The 20,187-nt window shown below is 43.7% G+C and overlaps 1 protein-coding gene across 1 annotated transcript in view; it reads left to right on the top strand.

Moving 5' to 3' along the window:
* LOC149286793 (pleckstrin homology domain-containing family G member 5-like) overlaps positions 1-20,187 on the top strand; it is a 111,544-nt gene that overhangs the window by 47,380 nt on the left and 43,977 nt on the right. Inside the window, exon 3 of the mRNA XM_089493630.1 lies at positions 16,103-16,232. Within this exon, the coding sequence (XP_089349756.1) occupies positions 16,103-16,232 (130 nt within the window). The remainder of the gene's footprint in view (positions 1-16,102; positions 16,233-20,187) is intronic.

A 20,187-nucleotide genomic window follows, 5' to 3' on the forward strand; every position in this document is an offset into this window, starting at 1 on the left:
CTTAACACTTTAAGCACCAAGTAGAAATATCTTAGCAAGAATCAGCAGAGCAATTATAATTTTTTTTTTTTAAAACCTATCAATTGTATTGTTTTGTTTTTTTAAAAATTGCTCCAAATTTTTGGTGACAGGTTTTATAACTTAAAATAGATGATTGCCGCAAGTGCCAAAGTCTTCATAAATTTCACAGTATATAGACCATTATGGCATACAAATTGCAAACACCATATGCTGGAGATGCCATCAGGGCTGGTTTTAGACCAAATAGCATTGGGGACAAGTAGCCCCTTTGTTGCCCCACATCAGTGCACTCCATTTCTTTTTAACTCTTAGATTGCCATTAAAGACATAGATCTGTTGCACATGTCCTCCACACATTATAGAGGCTTCTACAGTGCCTTCCAAACACTGGGGTTAGGATGAGTGTCGGCGCTCCCTGGTCCAGGCGGCTCTTCCTGACTCGCCCGATGCTTAGACCGGCTTCGGATCCCCTCTTTGAGCTCTGTCGATTATTCTCAATATTTTATATATCAAATTCAGGGTTTAACTACATGGTATAAAAGTTCTGATTTCCAGATGTGGTACGGGGCCGACAAAGTGCGTTGTTGTCCACAACTGTGAAATAACCGGTTTATTAGCAAACGCACTTTGTCAACATCTTAAAATCTTAGTCGGTACATAAAAAGCTTTTTAATAAACACATCGCAGAGCTGGCGCTTTTAAACAAACCGTCACAGAATAAGGCGAGGACTTGCTTACAATAAAAGGAAATGAATTGGCTAGGAGGTATTGTTTTGCTTAGCAGACATTTGCTTCCTAATTCCTGCTATGCGGGACACTGATATTTAGGAGAAGAAGAAAAAAACAGGCGCACATTGCCTCCCGAAGGAGTCACTTTTTAGATGGAGTATTTGGTTAAGCCCTGTATTAAAGTGACAGCGGGTAAGCGGCACGGTGGGGTTGTGAATGTTGGTAAAGATAAATGGTCATTTATAATTATATAATTATTCAACTAAATTCTTAGATTTCCCACTTTAGTGCTGTACAAAGATTTACTGAAAATAAATCCGCTTTATTTTTACAAATTAATTTCAGTGGAATAAACATAACACCAAGAATATAACAAAGTGTAATGCAAATAAAGAATTAAGAATGTGCTTTTATTTTGCTATATTAATATTGACTACAATGAGAAATTAAAGGGGCAGTGTCCCTTAAAACAACTAATCCATGTTTGTACTTAAAAGCATTTACAATGTTCCTTATAATATTTTGTTTTGCTAATGAGCACAAAAATTCGTCATCATCTCGCCCTTCCTATGAATGTTTATGCAGCAAAAAGTGACTATTCCATGTATTCTTCTGCACATTTGCATTGATTGCTATAAAATCTTACAAAAATGCATGTTTCTGTAAAAAAAATAAAATGTAATTTTTAATTGTGTAATTTGTAATGTTACCGTCATCCTACCTATGATTAACGTATTAGTTCTGGATAGAAGTTTGGCCATAGCTAGATGATTCATTTCCGCTAATATTATAGCAAAAGCTGGCTTTATCAGTAAATGGTAGTGCAAGACTGAGCATATACCATAGGGTTTCCTAAATAAACCCAACACTACCTAATAAAATAACGATTGTATTATACCCCGCCTAGTGGAAACAAATGCTTGGCTGTTAACTCGTGTTGAGCCGTTGGCAGTGTTATGTTTATACTGCAGTGTGTTTTATATGGTTTCACTTAGGAAAAACATTTATTGTCCGCTGAGAAAATACATTCTTTCCTCTCTTTATGTTGAGTCACGTGCAATTCTGTAAGTCCTCGTTCATGTAGTTTCTCAAATAGACCAAAATCAGTTGAGTAAGGAATCATTGTCACTGGTAATAGTCCCACGCATTTTAAAGGGACCCTTGGAGGTCTCAAACAGCTTCATCAAAAGAGAGAATGCACATTACAACACATTTGGGGTACTTCAATGTGCATTGTTTAAAAAAAAGCACTTACTTCAGGCAGAAGCTGCAGCTCCAGGGCTTCAGATTCCTGCCTCCTCCTCTGTGGTCCTACGTTACCTTGCTACTTGAACCGGAAGGGAGGAAAAAGCCCCACTGTTCAAATCAGTGGAAGTGCTTTCTTTATACGTGCATGGGGGGTCTTGCTTGCCACCCCAGCATGATGTTCGTGCTGAAGCTGACCTGTAGTAAGTATATCCCATGTCAGGAGATGTGTTTGAACATCTTCTACATAGAAAATAGTAATTGGGTGGGAAAAGGGGCAAATGGATATGGGGGATTCTGCAGAGCCCCCCATGCACAAATTCTCAATGTTTGATAAGGCATTTAATTTACACATAATGGGTTCTCTTCTTTGTTTTAAGGGGCCATTGACCTTACAACGTATCTTAAATTAGATACAAATAAACAATGACTTCTAACAATAATTCAACCTGAATTACAGAAAAAAGGCATTTTGTTGGCACCGTAAGATCTATTATTGTAGCTATTTTTGGAGAGGCAGAGAAAATGAATAGCCATATCATGTTCAGACAAATTTTATGGATTATAATCTTTAGAACAAAAGGATTTTATGGGCTTTTTAAAAAAAAAAAAAAACTGTACCAGGAATTATAAAAGAACATTGAATTCAAAATGTCATTACATCACGTCTATTATTCTTTTGTTCAAATGAAAATATATTTTTGGCTTTGTAATTGTTTTTCATATGATCTTTAAGTGTGGTTTTTTTTAAATAGCTTAAATGCTCTATTGCGTGTACCTAGGACTGGTGCTTAGAGTATATATGTGGGTTCTGCTAGTGGGTATAACTATGTACGCTTCGTGTCCAAGAGCCATAGGCATACCCGGGAGCAGGACTTATGCCCCAATCTCAGGGTGAAGGGGCAGATTCTCAGGACCACACATTCTGGACCCCACTCCTTCCTATTTTACACCGCAGTGATCATATATAAGACTCCCCGTTGTTGCTTTTGTATCTTTAAATAATGACAAGTTGAGGACCAGTGTAAGAATACATTTGGCGAGTCGCTACCATACGTGGGAACTGGTGGGCTCCGGCTCCCACGACCCGGAGCATTCAGGTGTTGAACCGGAGAAGCAACGCTTCTCTCCGGGTCAAGCCTGGAGAGTTCCCAGATATGGTCACTACATAGAGTCTTCATGGTGGACTATTAAAGGGTTAATATTACGAGTCTCAGGGTCCTCTCATTTAAAAAGTTCCCAGGTATAGCCATAGGACACCCAGTTTTGAGAACATTTGTAGTTTGTGTTCTTGACTCTGACCAAGTTGAGCAGAAGCCAAAGGTGTAACTAGGTCTCTTGACGGCCTTGGCCTGACCCCACATTCTCTTCTGAAAGCCACATTCTCTTCTGAAGGGGCACAGGGGCATTGCCACCCAGCGGCTCAAGTGTGCTCCTCGCCACGTGGCTGCCCTTCTTACCCCATGGCAGTTAAGGCCCAACTAAGTGATGGCTTCTAACGCAGTGGCGAAGTCAACATTTACTACACGGAGCCCATATCCATGACACCAAAACAAAAACTGCCAACTATCCCCTTAAACTTTTTACTAGAGTACATAACTTCCTGTATTTCAACGCGGCCATTATAGACTCCTAATAAAAAAAAAACACATCACCACATTGTATTGTAATTTACAGCATTCTGTAAATGCAGAATCTCCTTTTATATAACAGTAAATGGAATAGCATGGATTTCAAAATGGCAGGTGGTAGATCACCGCCGGGTTACCAAAGTAATGAACGCTTTTAAGTTCGGGATAGAAACCACCCGCCGCAGCACACATCCCTTATAATTAAGGGGCTGCAGACAAAAAAAAAAAAAACAAGTTGTAATTCATTTCTTTTCTTAGATGTAAAATTCCCTGTTCAGCAAAATATATTTTGATCGTTTACGAGGCATTATTCAGCTGCAATAAAAGCAAATTACTATCTACAACGAAAAGTTACTCACAGCTATGAACTAGCAGTATATAGTTAAACAGAAAATTAAATTACAGAAAAGTAAATTACTCACAAAAAGCTACAAATTGCGCAGCATTATATTTCTATTTATGTTTTTGTGGCATAGACATTTTCTTGATCTAGGCCTTTGTGGCCTGTTGATTTAATGTGGACTGGCATAAGTGATCGAAAGACGTAGGCCTCATAAAATGACCCTGTTAGATCAGCATGGAGCTAAATTGTTTAGTCTGGAAAAATTTATACTATTCTTATATTAGAAAAAACAGTGCTGTATACAGTAATAACCCCCCCCCCCAGTGCTGTATACAGTAATAACCCCCCCAGTGCTGTATTCAGTAATAACCACCCATTGTTGTATTCAGTAATAACCACCCATTGCTGTATACAGTAATATAACCCCCAGCGCTGTATACAGTAATAACTCCCCAGCGCTGTATACAGTAATAACCCCCAGCGCTGTATACAGTAATAACCCCCAGCGCTGTATACAGTAATAACCCCCAGCGCTGTATAGAGTAATAACCCCCAGTGCTGTATACAGTAATAACCCCCAGCGCTGTATAGAGTAATAACTCCCAGTGCTGTATACAGTAATATAACCCCCAGTGCTGTATACAGTAATAACCCTCAGTGCTGTATAGAGTAATAACTAGACTTGTGCATTCGTCTTCGGGCGAACATGAAAACGAGCACGAAGAGGCCGTTTTTTTGTTCGTTCCGAAGGAACGTAGAACAGAATACAGTGCCGGCAAACCGTAGGCGAAGACGAAGACTCACAATCACGAAGATTCGAAGATTCTTCGTGATCGTCTTCGTTTTTGCCGCGCAACCGCCAAAATTTCAAACAGGAGTGAGCTGATCCTCGTCTGTCCAATCAGCTCACTCTTGTGACGTAACGCTAAGGGTCTCGTCCAATGCCTGTGCTGCTGTTTTTTGAATTCTGAAGGCGCCTTTATAAGACCAGAGCTTGCCTGAGAGATCCATTCATTTTTCGCTGTGACTGCTTTGGCAACACTGCTGTGCTGCATCCGAGCGTTACAGAGAGAGATTGTTCTGTTCTGTGTGAGACTGGTAAGCCTTAGCCTGCCATTTCTCACTGTGTACTTCATCCTCACTTCAGTGCTACTTAATTAATATATTTAATAATAATAATTTGATTAATTTAATTTTTTTAAAATTAATTTGTCATCAACTTTAGTGTAAGTGCTGTTGAGTTGACAGTGCACCCAGTGCCTCAGTGGCACTGGGGTGCCCTTGCCCTGGGCTGGCACTAGTGCCTATTGCCTGTCCTGCTTAAATAAATTAAATAGAATTTATAAATTACAATTTAATAGAATCTATAATTTAATAGTTCATTATAATATTATATATATATATATATTTGTCAGTCATATATATATATACTATAGTATACTAGTGTAGAGTGTACTGTAGACATTCATCTACTAGTGTCTAATTTAAAATCAGTAATATTAATTAATATAATTAATAATTGAATTCATTATAAAATTATATATATATTTGTCAGTTATAGTTAGTAATAGTATACTAGTGTAGAGTGTACTGTAGACATTCAGAACATCTACTAGTGTCTAATCTAAAATCAGTAATATCAATAATTCTCTAATTCTTTCTTATCTTAATAGTTAATTAAATTAGCTATAAATAAAAGTAATAATATTAATTAATTACTACTAGCGTATAGTTCAGCTAATCTTATTAGTACTGGTGCTGCAGCTCTATAGTTTGTGCTTTGTTTTAGCAACAGTAAGAGACCAAGTCAATTTTTCTTAATTAATCTTTCATTTTATTTCATTTGTTTTGCTCACCTCAGTCCATCAGTGAAGTGAACTTGTTGGGCTAGTGAGTGCAGCCGCATAAGTGCTGTGTTTTTTTTTGATCAGCAAGCAGTGACGTTAACTGTTTTGCAAAGATTTTCTCATTTATTTTACATTTTATTTCAATTTTATTAAAAGTACCCTTAGTGTTTTGCTCACCTCAGTCCATCAGTGAAGTGAACTTGTTGGGCTAGTGAGTGCAGCAAGCAGTGAAGATAACTGTTTTGCTGTGACATTTTATTTTATTTCTAATTCTTTTCAAGAAAAATTGACTGTGACGAGCTGTACTAAGCAAAGCTTCAAGCTACTAGCTGTAGTACTAAAATAATTCTAATCTTCTTTAATCTTAATCTATAATATATTATAAATAATAATATTCTAATTCATAATCTATAATATAAGTAATTCTAATTCTAAATTCTAATTCATAATCTATATTCTTCTATCTATAATACATAATATATAAGTAAATTAGTTCTAATCTATTAATATTATATAACTTAATATTAATTAATAAATCATATACTGAATCTGATTTAACCTCACTTTAGCTTAGTGGGTTTGAGAGCGTCTGCCTAGAGGTAGACTTATAGTAAGGAAATATAGCTTTAGGCTAGCATAGTGGTAGGCTAAGCTCTTAGGCCCGTGTAAATTCAAATTAAAAATAAAATACTGCTAGTTATTAAATAGTTAATCTTGAGTTAATAATTTCAATAACTTTAGGATTTTGGCAGATTGCACACAGCACAGTGCAGTAGTGCATAGTTTTACTTTTTAAGCAGTAGCACTGAAGAGAACTTCCTCTAATTTTTTTGTCTTTAATTCGTTTTTCCTTTTTTTTATTTTTATTTTTTTATTTTTTTTTTTATAGTTTTTTAAACACTACACTACACTACACTACACTACACTACACACACAACACAAAATTTGAAATGGATCCTCCTTTTGGGACTAAGGAGGGACAAGCTCCATCTACCACCACCACCACCACCACCAGCACCACCACCAGCACCACCACCAGCTCTAAGATGCAGCCTTTGCGTCAGTCTAGTCGGCCAAGTAGGCCAAGCTCTCGCTTATCATTTGGGGAAGCATTGCTTGAAGGATCATCAAGTAAAGGAAAGGCACCAAAAGCAGGCAGTAGTAGTGCGGCTAGGCCCACAAGCTCTATGGTTTTTTACGGAAAGCCTAAAGCACCAGAAGCACGTTCAAAGTTAAAGGGTAGCACAAGTAGTACCAGCCCAGTGACTAAAAAGAAGTGCCTTTTGCCCCAAGCAGCATCTTCCCCATCCACCAGCAGCATGCAAGGTACCAAGCAGAGCCAAATTAGCAGCAAGACTCAGAGGGGTCCCAAACCAAAGCGATCTCATTCCTTTGTAGGGAAAACCACCACCACCACCACCCCCGCCTCTACCACCACTAGTGCTGCGCCTACTGTTCCCACTGGTACCGCCACGCCATGTCCTCCTAGTACCTCTAGCAAGCCACCAAGTCCTTACAAAATTTTTGTAAAGACAGTTAGAGAGAGGGCTACACATAGTGGAACTCCACCTAGCGAGGTAGCAGAGGAGCCTGAGACTGAGAGGCCAAGTGCAGAGTCTATTCTTCCTGCTCGCACTACTACTAGTCACGAGTCTCACGACGATATCAGTCTTAGCTCCAGCCTAGCAGGAATTCCATTCGATCTGGCTAATGAAGAGCTAGACTATGAGCCAGAGGAAGTAGAGGAGATGAGTGGTCAGGAATCAGATTCCTCAGGGAGCAGTGTCCAAATGACTAGTGCACAATTTTCCCCTGAGCCTCCACCTTCTCCGCTACGATCATCACCATCACCACCACCAGCAGCAGCAGCAAAACCTAGCAAATCTAAAGCAATTAGCAGTCCCACTATGGCCAGTACTGTTACCACCAGTCCCACCACCACTAGTTCTGCCTCTGTTCATCCACCCCGAGCAGTAAGAGCAGCACCCAAGGCACACTCCAAGGCTATGCGCGCCCCAATTTGGGAGCACTTTGAAAATGTTGAAGAAGGGCGCTATGGAAAGTGCAAACATTGTGGGAAGCTAATAAGCAGAGGGAAAGTGTCTGGCCATTTTACCAGTGCTAGCATGAAGCATCACCTCAGCACTCAACACAACGCTGTGCTATTGGGGAAAGATGCAGAGGTAAAACTTAGTGCAGGCAGCATAGCTGGTGGCCGTGGAAAAACCCCAACAGCTTCTTCTTCTGAGCCAATAGCAGCAGCAGCAGCAGCAGCAACTAGTGCTGGCAGCCAGAGACCAAGGCAGGTTGGAGCACTGCATGCCCAGCCCACCCTGGAAGAATTTGGGGCATTCCACTCCAAGAGAACGATGCCCAAACAGCAGGCCAATAAAGTAACGCGACTTATTGGTCAGTTCATTGCTGTTGGAGGGGCATCCTTCTCCATGATTGAAGGGGAGCCTTTCAAACAATTGATGGCGGCTGTGGCTCCACAATACACAGTTCCGTCACGTTCCACTTTCAGCAGGAACATTGTCCCCTCGCTGTATCGGTCCTGTGTTGCAGCAGTGAAAGAGGAGCTTTCCAAGGCTGCTGGTCAGTGTGTTCATTTCACTACAGATTTGTGGAGTGCACCTAGCGCCCAGCATGCCTTTCTTTCTTTGACAGCACACTGGTGGCAGCCCGGTGTGTCTAAGGAAGTTGCTGCAGCAGGCTACCGATCATTCCTTCTCCATGCAGAAGTGATGGATGAAAAGCACACTTCCCAAAATATTCTGCATGCGATTAGGAAAATGTTTAGCCTTTGGGTGGGAGCAGAGGCGGGCACCAATGTTGAAGTTGGTTTTGTGGTAACTGACGGAGGTGCCAATATGGTGAAAGCGCTGCGAGATGGTCATATTGTTGGTGTGCGCTGTGCAGCCCACATCATCCATCTTGTAGTGAAGGCAGCAATGTCAGAAGGAACTAATGTGGCAGCAGTAGTTCTGTCCCGCTGCAGAAAGATCGCTGGGCACTTTCACCATAGTGTTAAGGCTAGCCAACTTTTGAGGGAAGAGCAAGAGAGGTCAGGTCTTCCCGTACACTGCCTACGTCAGGATGTCAGTACACGGTGGAACTCCACGTTAGACATGCTAGAGAGGATTTTGGAGCAGCAGAGGGCAATCCATAATCTTGCCTCAGAGCACAATATTGGGATTACCTCTCCATTGAATAGGGAGGATTGGACAGTGATCGCCCAGCTAGTGGCAGTCCTTAAACCATTCAGGGATGCCACAGAAAATTTAAGCTCAAACACTGCCAGTCTGGCCCAGGTAATCCCAGTGTTCTCCCATCTAGGCAGCAAGATGGATGTGTTCCTTGGAAACCGTGAGGCTGTTCAAGGTGGCACTCTACATCCTGACGTAGCAGCCATAGTCAGGAAGCTGAAGGATCTGCTAAAAGTACACCTTCGCAAGCGAATGGAAGAGAGTCCCGAAATGATGCTAGCGTGCCTTTGTGATCCAAGAATTAAGGGAAAGCTAGCTTTGAAATTCAATGTTCTCAGTAGCTACCGGGAGCAATTGGTCAACAAGGTGCGTGACTGGCAGCGTAAAATGGGAATGCTGTCCGAGGAGGGTGAGGTGCAGGAGGAGGAAGAGATGATGTGGTCTGCTACCCCTAGCAGCAGCATCAGCAGCAGTGCCACAAGCAGCACAACACAGCTGAGTGGAGCAGCTGCGTTTTGGGAAGAGGCACTTGGCAGTATAGTTGGACCATCTGACAGAGCTAGCAGCAGAAAGGAGAGTAGTGCTGCTGAAATGGTCAAACTTTACCTCTGTGAAGTTCCTTCTGCTCCTAATGTTGATCCTCTTAGCTACTGGGATGAAAAGAAGAGTGTGTGGCCTGCACTCTCATGGGTTGCGCAGCAGCTTCTATCATGTCCGCCAACCACTGTTCAAAGTGAGCGCGTGTTTTCTATGACTGGAAACATACTGAGTCCACAGCGCTCACGCATGGCACCTCATCTGATGGAGCAGATTGCCTTTCTTAAATTCAATCTGCCCAAATTGGGTTACCCAGCTCTTAGCTTGGAAAGTTAAATTTTTTCTCTCTAATGTTTAAGGTAGTTTCTCCCCCTGGTTGCACTTGCTGCGGTGTGGCAATGCCTGCTACCTCCGCTGGTGTAGCCAATTTACGCTAGGGCCTAGTGTCTGAGCTCTGTAAGTCCGCTCCCAAACGCCTAGGACTGACAGTCTTTGGATGCTTTGCCCTGGGGTGAAACAGGTGAGTGGGTCGTCAATTGCCCACTCATTCACCTTTTTCCGTTTCCAACGCTGCTGCTGGTGGTGGTGCCAGTATCTTTTGCCAGTTCGCTTCCTGGCTGAAATCATGCCTCAGATGTCCCTAATGGAAAGGGTAGTTTCTCCCCCCTGGTTGCACTTGCTGCGGTGTGGCAACGCCTGCTACCTCCGCCGGTGTAGCTAGCTTATGCTAGGGCCTTGTGTCTGAGTTCTGTAGGTCTGCTCCCAAACGCCAAGGACTGACAGTGCTTGGATGCTTTGCCCTGGGGTGAAACAGGTGAGCGGGTCGTCAATTGCCCACTCATTCGCCTTTCCCAATTCTGCTGCTGCTGGTGGTGGTGCCAGTGTCTCTCTTCAATGCCAGTTCGCTTCCTGGCTAGTGTCATGCCTCGAATGTCCCTGATGGTAAGGGTAGTTTCTCCCCCCTGGTTGCACTTGTTGCGGTGTGGCAACGCCTGCTACCTCCGCCGGTGTAGCCAGCTTACGCTAGGGCCTTGTGTCTGAGTTCTGGAAGTCCGCTCCCAAACGCCAAGGACTGACAGTTTTTGGATGCTTTGCCCTGGGGTGAAACAGGTGAGTGGGTCGCCAATTGCCCACTCATTCGCCTTTCCCAATTCTGCTGCTGCTGCTGCTGGTGGTGGTGCCAGTGTCTCTTCGATGCCAGTTCGCTTCCTGGCTAGTGTCATGAATCAAATGTCCCTAATGGTAAGGGCAGTTTCTCCCCCCTGGCTGCCTCTGTCTGCGGTGTGGCAACGCCTGCTACCTCCGCCGGAGTGGCCAGCTTACGCTAGGGCCTTGTGTCTGAGCTCTGGAAGTCTGCTGCCAAACGTTTAAGACTGACAGTGTTTGGGTGCTTTGCCCTGGGGTGAAACAGGTGAGTGGGTCGCCAATTGCCCACTCATTCGCCTTTCCCATTTTTCAATGCTGCTGCTGGTGGTGGTGGTGGTGCCAGCATCTCTTCTCTGCCAGTTCGCTTCCTGGCTAGAGTCATGCCCAAAATGTCCCTAGTGGTAAGGGCAGTTTCTCCCCTCTGGCTGCGTCTGTTTGCGGTGTGGCAACGCCTGCTACCTCCGCCGGAGTGGCCAGCTTACGCTAGGGCCTTGTGTCTGAGCTCTGGAAGTCTGCTGCCAAACGTCTAAGACTGACAGTGTTTGGGTGCTTTGCCCTGGGGTGAAACAGGTGAGCGGGTCGCCAATTGCCCTCTCATTCGCCTTTCCAATTTTTCAATGCTGCTGGTGGTGGTGGTGGTGGTGGTGGTGCCAGCATCTCTTCTCTGCCAGTTCGCTTCCTGGCTAGAGTCATGCCCAAAATGTCCCTAATTGTAAGGGCAGTTTCTCCCCCCTGGCTGCCTCTGTCTGCGGTGTGGCAACGCCTGCTACCTCCGCCGGAGTGGCCAGCTTACGCTAGGGCCTTGTGTCTGAGCTCTGGAAGTCTGCTGCCAAACGTCTAAGACTGACAGTGTTTGGGTGCTTTGCCCTGGGGTGAAACAGGTGAGTGGGTCGCCAATTGCCCACTCATTCGCCTTTTCAATGCTGCTGCTGGTGGTGGTGCCAGCATCTCTTCTCTGCCAGTTCGCTTCCTGGCTAGTGTCATGCCTCAAATGTCCCTAATTGTAAGGGCAGTTTCTCCCCCCTGGCTGCCTCTGTCTGCGGTGTGGCAACGCCTGCTACCTCCGCCGGAGTGGCCAGCTTACGCTAGGGCCTTGTGTCTGAGCTCTGGAAGTCTGCTGCCAAACGTCTAAGACTGACAGTGTTTGGGTGCTTTGCCCTGGGGTGAAACAGGTGAGCGGGTCGCCAATTGCCCTCTCATTCGCCTTTCCAATTTTTCAATGCTGCTGGTGGTGGTGGTGGTGGTGGTGGTGCCAGCATCTCTTCTCTGCCAGTTCGCTTCCTGGCTAGAGTCATGCCCAAAATGTCCCTAATTGTAAGGGCAGTTTCTCCCCCCTGGCTGCCTCTGTCTGCGGTGTGGCAACGCCTGCTACCTCCGCCGGAGTGGCCAGCTTACGCTAGGGCCTTGTGTCTGAGCTCTGGAAGTCTGCTGCCAAACGTCTAAGACTGACAGTGTTTGGGTGCTTTGCCCTGGGGTGAAACAGGTGAGTGGGTCGCCAATTGCCCACTCATTCGCCTTTTCAATGCTGCTGCTGGTGGTGGTGCCAGCATCTCTTCTCTGCCAGTTCGCTTCCTGGCTAGTGTCATGCCTCAAATGTCCCTAATTGTAAGGGCAGTTTCTCCCCCCTGGCTGCCTCTGTCTGCGGTGTGGCAACGCCTGCTACCTCCGCCGGAGTGGCCAGCTTACGCTAGGGCCTTGTGTCTGAGCTCTGGAAGTCTGCTGCCAAACGTCTAAGACTGACAGTGTTTGGGTGCTTTGCCCTGGGGTGAAACAGGTGAGCGGGTCGCCAATTGCCCTCTCATTCGCCTTTCCAATTTTTCAATGCTGCTGGTGGTGGTGGTGGTGGTGGTGGTGCCAGCATCTCTTCTCTGCCAGTTCGCTTCCTGGCTAGAGTCATGCCCAAAATGTCCCTAATTGTAAGGGCAGTTTCTCCCCCCTGGCTGCCTCTGTCTGCGGTGTGGCAACGCCTGCTACCTCCGCCGGAGTGGCCAGCTTACGCTAGGGCCTTGTGTCTGAGCTCTGGAAGTCTGCTGCCAAACGTCTAAGACTGACAGTGTTTGGGTGCTTTGCCCTGGGGTGAAACAGGTGAGTGGGTCGCCAATTGCCCACTCATTCGCCTTTTCAATGCTGCTGCTGGTGGTGGTGCCAGCATCTCTTCTCTGCCAGTTCGCTTCCTGGCTAGTGTCATGCCTCAAATGTCCCTAATTGTAAGGGCAGTTTCTCCCCCCTGGCTGCCTCTGTCTGCGGTGTGGCAACGCCTGCTACCTCCGCCGGAGTGGCCAGCTTACGCTAGGGCCTTGTGTCTGAGCTCTGGAAGTCTGCTGCCAAACGTCTAAGACTGACAGTGTTTGGGTGCTTTGCCCTGGGGTGAAACAGGTGAGCGGGTCGCCAATTGCCCTCTCATTCGCCTTTCCAATTTTTCAATGCTGCTGGTGGTGGTGGTGGTGGTGGTGGTGCCAGCATCTCTTCTCTGCCAGTTCGCTTCCTGGCTAGAGTCATGCCCAAAATGTCCCTAATTGTAAGGGCAGTTTCTCCCCCCTGGCTGCCTCTGTCTGCGGTGTGGCAACGCCTGCTACCTCCGCCGGAGTGGCCAGCTTACGCTAGGGCCTTGTGTCTGAGCTCTGGAAGTCTGCTGCCAAACGTCTAAGACTGACAGTGTTTGGGTGCTTTGCCCTGGGGTGAAACAGGTGAGTGGGTCGCCAATTGCCCACTCATTCGCCTTTTCAATGCTGCTGCTGGTGGTGGTGCCAGCATCTCTTCTCTGCCAGTTCGCTTCCTGGCTAGTGTCATGCCTCAAATGTCCCTAATTGTAAGGGCAGTTTCTCCCCCCTGGCTGCCTCTGTCTGCGGTGTGGCAACGCCTGCTACCTCCGCCGGAGTGGCCAGCTTACGCTAGGGCCTTGTGTCTGAGCTCTGGAAGTCTGCTGCCAAACGTCTAAGACTGACAGTGTTTGGGTGCTTTGCCCTGGGGTGAAACAGGTGAGCGGGTCGCCAATTGCCCTCTCATTCGCCTTTCCAATTTTTCAATGCTGCTGGTGGTGGTGGTGGTGGTGGTGGTGCCAGCATCTCTTCTCTGCCAGTTCGCTTCCTGGCTAGAGTCATGCCCAAAATGTCCCTAATTGTAAGGGCAGTTTCTCCCCCCTGGCTGCCTCTGTCTGCGGTGTGGCAACGCCTGCTACCTCCGCCGGAGTGGCCAGCTTACGCTAGGGCCTTGTGTCTGAGCTCTGGAAGTCTGCTGCCAAACGTCTAAGACTGACAGTGTTTGGGTGCTTTGCCCTGGGGTGAAACAGGTGAGTGGGTCGCCAATTGCCCACTCATTCGCCTTTTCAATGCTGCTGCTGGTGGTGGTGCCAGCATCTCTTCTCTGCCAGTTCGCTTCCTGGCTAGAGTCATGCCCAAAATGTCCCTAATGGTAAGGGCAGTTTCTCCCCCCTGGCTGCCTCTGTTTGCGGTGTGGCAACGCCTGCTACCTCCGCCGGAGTGGCCAGCTTACGCTAGGGCCTTGTGTCTGAGCTCTGGAAGTCTGCTGCCAAACGTCTAAGACTGACAGTGTTTGGGTGCTTTGCCCTAGGGTGAAACAGGTGAGCGGGTCGCCAATTGCCCACTCATTTGCCTTTCCCATTTCCTTTTCCATTTCATTATTTTCCTTCTGATACACAACCAACCAAACATAACACACACAATAACACATATAACACATATAACACACAGTGACATCACACATAACACACATACACACACACTTACAATGCACAAAACACAAGGACCTTTTCCTTGTTATTTGCCCTGGCCTTCACTCACTAATAGCATTACATTAACACTATAACTCACACTTCACCCTATAACATTTTTCCATCCACATACCTGCCAACAGACCCAACTTTTTCAGGGACAGTCCTGCTTTTTTCCAGTCCTGTCCCATCTAATTTAGCTAAACTAGGTATGCAAAATGCAAATACACATAGGTAGTTATAGCTCGGTAGGTAACGCTACTATAAACATTTAATAAATATAATCAAGTACTAAATAATAAATCTAACTTTAAAATACATTTAAATAAACCCCTATTTTTTTTTAAAAAAAAACATTAAAATTAAATTATTATTATTTAGACATAATCCATCTTTAACCAAACCAGTGCACTGCTACTAATCTTAAACATAACCGTACATTAACCCTAAGCTATTTTTTAGTTCTTGTCCAACATTTTTCCATCAGCATACCTGCCAACACACCCAAGATTTTGGTGGACAGTCCTGCTATTTTCCAGTCCTGTCCAATAAGTAAGTTGGGTTGTTGCAAAGTATGCCATTGTAAATAGGTAGCAAATGTTAGGCATGTAAAGTGGTCCAAAATCAATTTAAAAATGTAAAATATTCCCTATTCTTTTATTAAACATCTATGGACAGTACACCTCGGTATGTGTGTGCAACTCTATTGGTCGTTTCGGCAGGGGGCTCGCCTGCCATCAACGAATGAAGTGCATTCTGCAGTTCTGCAATTCACTCGTTGATGCCAGACCAGCCCCCTGCCGAAACGACCAATAGAGCTGCACACACGTACCTTCACGGCAGCTGCTGCTGCTGTGATGTGTTATTAACCCCGTATTAACCCCTGCTAGGCAACCAGGAGGAAAACGAAGATTAAACGAGCACGAAGAATGTCCGCGAATATTCGCCCGAAGAGAAGACAGGAACGGGCGAATATTCGCGGAATACGAAGATTTTTTTTTCCCCGAAGACGAGCACGAAGACGAACACGAAGAGCCCCCTGGTGCCCAAGTCTAGTAATAACCCCCGGTGCTGTATACAGTAATAACCCCCAGCGCTGTATATGTAGGTTGGGATTGACAGAAATCTGCTTTTATCTAATTTTCTTCCAATAAACTCTCTTTATCTGCAGGCCTGGAGGCGGCCATTGTTGTCAGTCATGTGATATTTTGGGTGACTTTCCCGGCTCAAACACCACAACGAGCTGATGTTTTGTGTCAATGCCAATGAAGTCCGTTCCTCTACAGACATTCACTGGTCTATGTAGAAACAGACTTCATTAGCATAAGAGAGTCCAACTGTATGATTAAGACTGAGCCATTCTTTTGTTCCCCACAGGCAGCATGATAATGAGTCGGGGGGGTTTGTCTGGTAGATCAGTATCAGATAACAGAGCGAGAACTCATACAAATGGCTGATAGGCAGCTGCCAGAAAACATTATATCACTGGGCAAAAACTACAACTGTTTAAGAAAAAATAGAAAACTGCAAAAAATCTTTTTAAAACGTATTTTTAATCTGATGTCAGTAATAACAGCATTTGATGCGCGTTTCTCTTTGAAATACTGTACGTGCGACTGATAAGCAAATACCTGCCCTGTGCTCAATGTGTGTTTTCTGTGCCTTAGGTATGCCACCATGCAGACTGTCAGCTAATGAACCAAAAGAATCCTCTGAATTTGTGCGAGTCATGTGATATCGAGTTCCACAGCACCATGCACTTTGACAGACATATACGCTTTGACTTGCCCCCTCAAGGTAAGAACTTCTAACAACGTATGGATATACAGTACGCGTTAACGATTGCATTCCTTGCTAGTGGCCATTTTTTATTCCTTCATCTAAAAGATTGATCACAAAAATGTAATTTTTTTTTTTAATGACTTGTGCATGTTTCTAACTTAATTACAAAATGTGTTTTATTAAGCAGAGTAGGTGGGACAGCATCTTTAATCTAGCCGTAGTCATTAACAGACATCTTCTGCCTGCTACAGGGAAGGGGGCATGTGGATTATTTGTTGTCTCTTCCTACTTATTTTAATTCTTCGAGATATTCCGAAGTGCGGTACTGCAGAGAAATAAAAAAAAGTTTATTAATTCAATTTAATTTAAATTTAATTTTTACATTGAAACGCTCTGAAACAAAAGGCAAAAATATCTTAAAGTCATGTTTCAGCAAGACATATTTGATATCATCCATAATGTGAAAACCAGTTTTGGGCGCTTTTTATATACAAAATCAATTCAGTTCTTAGTGTCCCCTAAGTTTGTTCATAAAAGGACATTTGTTCCTTGACCACACCTAACATATAAATATAATGCCTCTCATAATCACTCCTCTGTTTACTTTCCAAGCGTATATATATTCTACACTGCGTGGGTACCTAATTATGCATTAATTCCATAAAACTGCTTTTATCTTTCAAATAAAATAAAAGGATGTGTTTTTTGTTTGAAATTGCGCTTGAGCGGGGAGACCGCTTTATGGGAGGAACATTCATTGTTGGAACTCCTATACACCTACTGATAATTTGTTCTCGTCTTGAAATTCTGCTATTCTGGACCATCATGGAAAGGAAAGATAAATATTTTCAATGTTAACACAACTAAGAATCGTCAAAACATATAGTACGCTGTGAACATGTCTGCATTTTAAGTGTAGGGTTGAAGGTACTGTGAGAACCGAGGAACGTAGGAACGTTAACAAGTCCTCTTGCTGGAGCCGTATAACTTCCTCTTCTTATTGTTACAAGAAGGGTGGCCTGTTGTCATTTTACAAATAGGGGAATTATGTGCTACTGGCCCAACCCAAAGATTAACATCCTGTCCCAAGGACCACCAATGAGTCATCATACCTAGGACCTCCCGGCCAAAGCTGGAGATTAGTCACAATGACAAATATGATCATGCTTACAAGATTTATGGGTTATCAAAGACCATGGAAGTTGTTGTTCCACCAACAACCTGTTGGCTACACTCACCATAGATCATAATTACAATTTCATAATCTTGCCGACCGTTCTAGGTGCTCAATGGGACTTCCACAATCACAAGACATCATGGAACCTTTAAGCTGGCCAACAACGAGTGTACTTGCCCAGAATCCCAACCTAACTTGGTGCTGATTTGACCCAAGTTGCATTCAAGTATCAGGGAACAAACCATTTGCTCTAACATAGCAGCTTGATACGTTTTTGAGATGCAACTGCACACAAAATAACAAAAGTCACAGGGATCTTAATTATTCTGGAATTTTACAATTACTTAACGCACGTAACCTGAATATATCTTACTTAGTGAATAATAGCACAGTCTAAAGAATATAACCTGGGAGATGCCTTCGGTTTACTTTTAATGGTATTTGGATTTGCCAAGAAAGGCCCTTTGATGTGTCCTCAGATCATGCAGGAGCTGTTTAACAGAAACATTAAAAAGTAAAACCTCTGGTCAAAATCTCATAAACATCTAAGCTTCATTAAATCGACACTGCTCAATGTCATTAAAGTATGACATTGCGGATGGAGGTAATATGGAATATACATTCATAACTGGAAACGTTCAACAACGTTCTTTGATCCAAGGATGGATCCAGAGTTGGTTCCTCCAACGTAGACCCATGGGGTCACCAAACACTACGTGGCTACTTACAACGTGGCGGCTTGCGTCAGGAATTCTACTATTGACAACTCATTGACCCGAGAGTAATTTAAAATTGTCTTATTGGCTCCCACCAACCCAAATTACCCTGGGGCTAATCCAAATATTATCCATTTAATCGTTCATCACAACATCCTATGTGGAAATAGCCGCAACCAAATGGTCCTTGTGATAAAAAATGTAACTTGTATGTCTCCGTAACTAACATCTAGCAGCCGGTGCTTTGTGTTTTTAGTAACATACAACATTTTGGGCGCTTTATCCTGTAACTATGGGCTGTGTGTTATTACTGCATCATATGATTTTTGCGGTGCTGATGTTGCATTACTGGTAAACTTCAAATAGCAATTATATGACTGGCTTCCCTTTTATAATGGGGCTTTTAGATTTTTTTCTGCAGTTGCTTTCCTGTCTGGTCAGTCTGTAATACTTTGTTTGCACACCCATTAAATTTACATTTTCTCTGGTTCTCTTGAAATTTGATACGGCGGCGTATAGCACAGAATAGCAGAAATGTTCCTGCCTTGCAGGGAGAGCTACCACGGGGCTGCCAAACGAACAGATGTAGGAAGACTTTTCTCTTTTCTTCCTTTATAAAATTATATCTAGTGTCTGTGTTCTACATTAGAACTCCTTGCAGTCCACGGGGTGACAGGTACAGCACCAAAAAAAAAATAATAATTCCATTGGGTCTTGTAATTTTTTTTTTAAATTAACAAAAATCTCTTTCTATTCTACCATTTTGTTTATTTTTAAGATATGCAAGAAATCCATAATCAGTGCATTTACTACATTCAAATATATTATTGTGTGCAAGTACTTCATAGAATTACTGGATCATGCATACTCACCCAGCCAAACATTTATGAATAGATATAATAAAGTTCTAGTCGCTAATAAATAAATGTGCAGCTCAAGAACAGATTGAACATTTTAATTGTTACTGATGACTCTAAGCCTATCCTCATGTACAACCCCCTAATGAAATGCTATCAATATGCAATTCACACATTCACTCATTGGATCGTATGTCGATTACACCTTCGCACAGTCTGTAAGAGTTTGACTGTTGATATACAAGCGCCCAGGATACCGACACTCTCCCCGAGACCCTCTAGTAGAGTAGAATGTCAGCCTTTTTACAGCACAAAAACCTCCTCTCTAATCAGCCTTTAAATCAGCGCAGACATATTGGAGGCATGGGGGAGTGTGTCCAAGCACGTCGATGGGTTCTGCTTTGGATGCCTTCAGGGCTTCAGAAGATCTCACAACTCCAAGCATAAGGCAGGTAATTAGTTGGTTCGAGGCAGCTGTTTTTGAGCAAAAAATAATGCCAGGTGTTAGACTGCGTGAGTCTTTTTCTAAAGTGATTTTACAGTCCAAGACGCATCTGCTTGGTTTTTCTTCAATATCAGTTTTTGATGGAGCCAAAGTATGGTGAGTAGCGTCTCCTTGAAAACTCTCATGAAAACTTACGCCAACCAATGTTCTGTCTAAGTAAGAAGGTGTATTTCATTTTACCCTGAGATTTAAGACCCGAGATAGGATGCTAAACCTCACGGAGAGTCAAAGAGACAGTGTTAATACCATTTTACCTACCGACCCCGTCTGGCCAGAAGTTAATTTTAGTGAATACCTGGATTGGAATCTGTCAGGCTTTGAGCGGCCAACGTGACTTTTTCTAAAATAACCCCAAGGCCATGAACTCTGTTGTTGTATTATCAGTGGAAATATTAGCTGGCACCGTCACAATCAAAACCATTTGCACATTGTGGAAAAGGATGTCAGATCTTAATGGAAAATATTTAAGGGTATTTTTCTATCCATTCTTGCAATGGGAATTTGGGATTTAGTATGGTTTGTGTGCTTTCCTGTCCAGACATTTTCTTTTATAGATATATAGCTCTAATTTTAGTGTTATTCATGGAGTTTTTGTTGTTTTTTTTTTTTAATAAAAAATACACTTTTGCCCTTTGAAACAGTATCACATAACCATGTGTTTGCCAAATGGATGAAGGAGATGAGTATGGTTTAAGGTGTTAATGGGGTATGGGTA

This window comes from Sceloporus occidentalis, unplaced genomic scaffold, assembly GCF_023333645.1.
Source record: "Sceloporus occidentalis isolate IW3139 unplaced genomic scaffold, rSceOcc1.0.p SCAF_66, whole genome shotgun sequence".
NCBI classification, from domain to species: domain Eukaryota; kingdom Metazoa; phylum Chordata; class Lepidosauria; order Squamata; family Phrynosomatidae; genus Sceloporus; species Sceloporus occidentalis.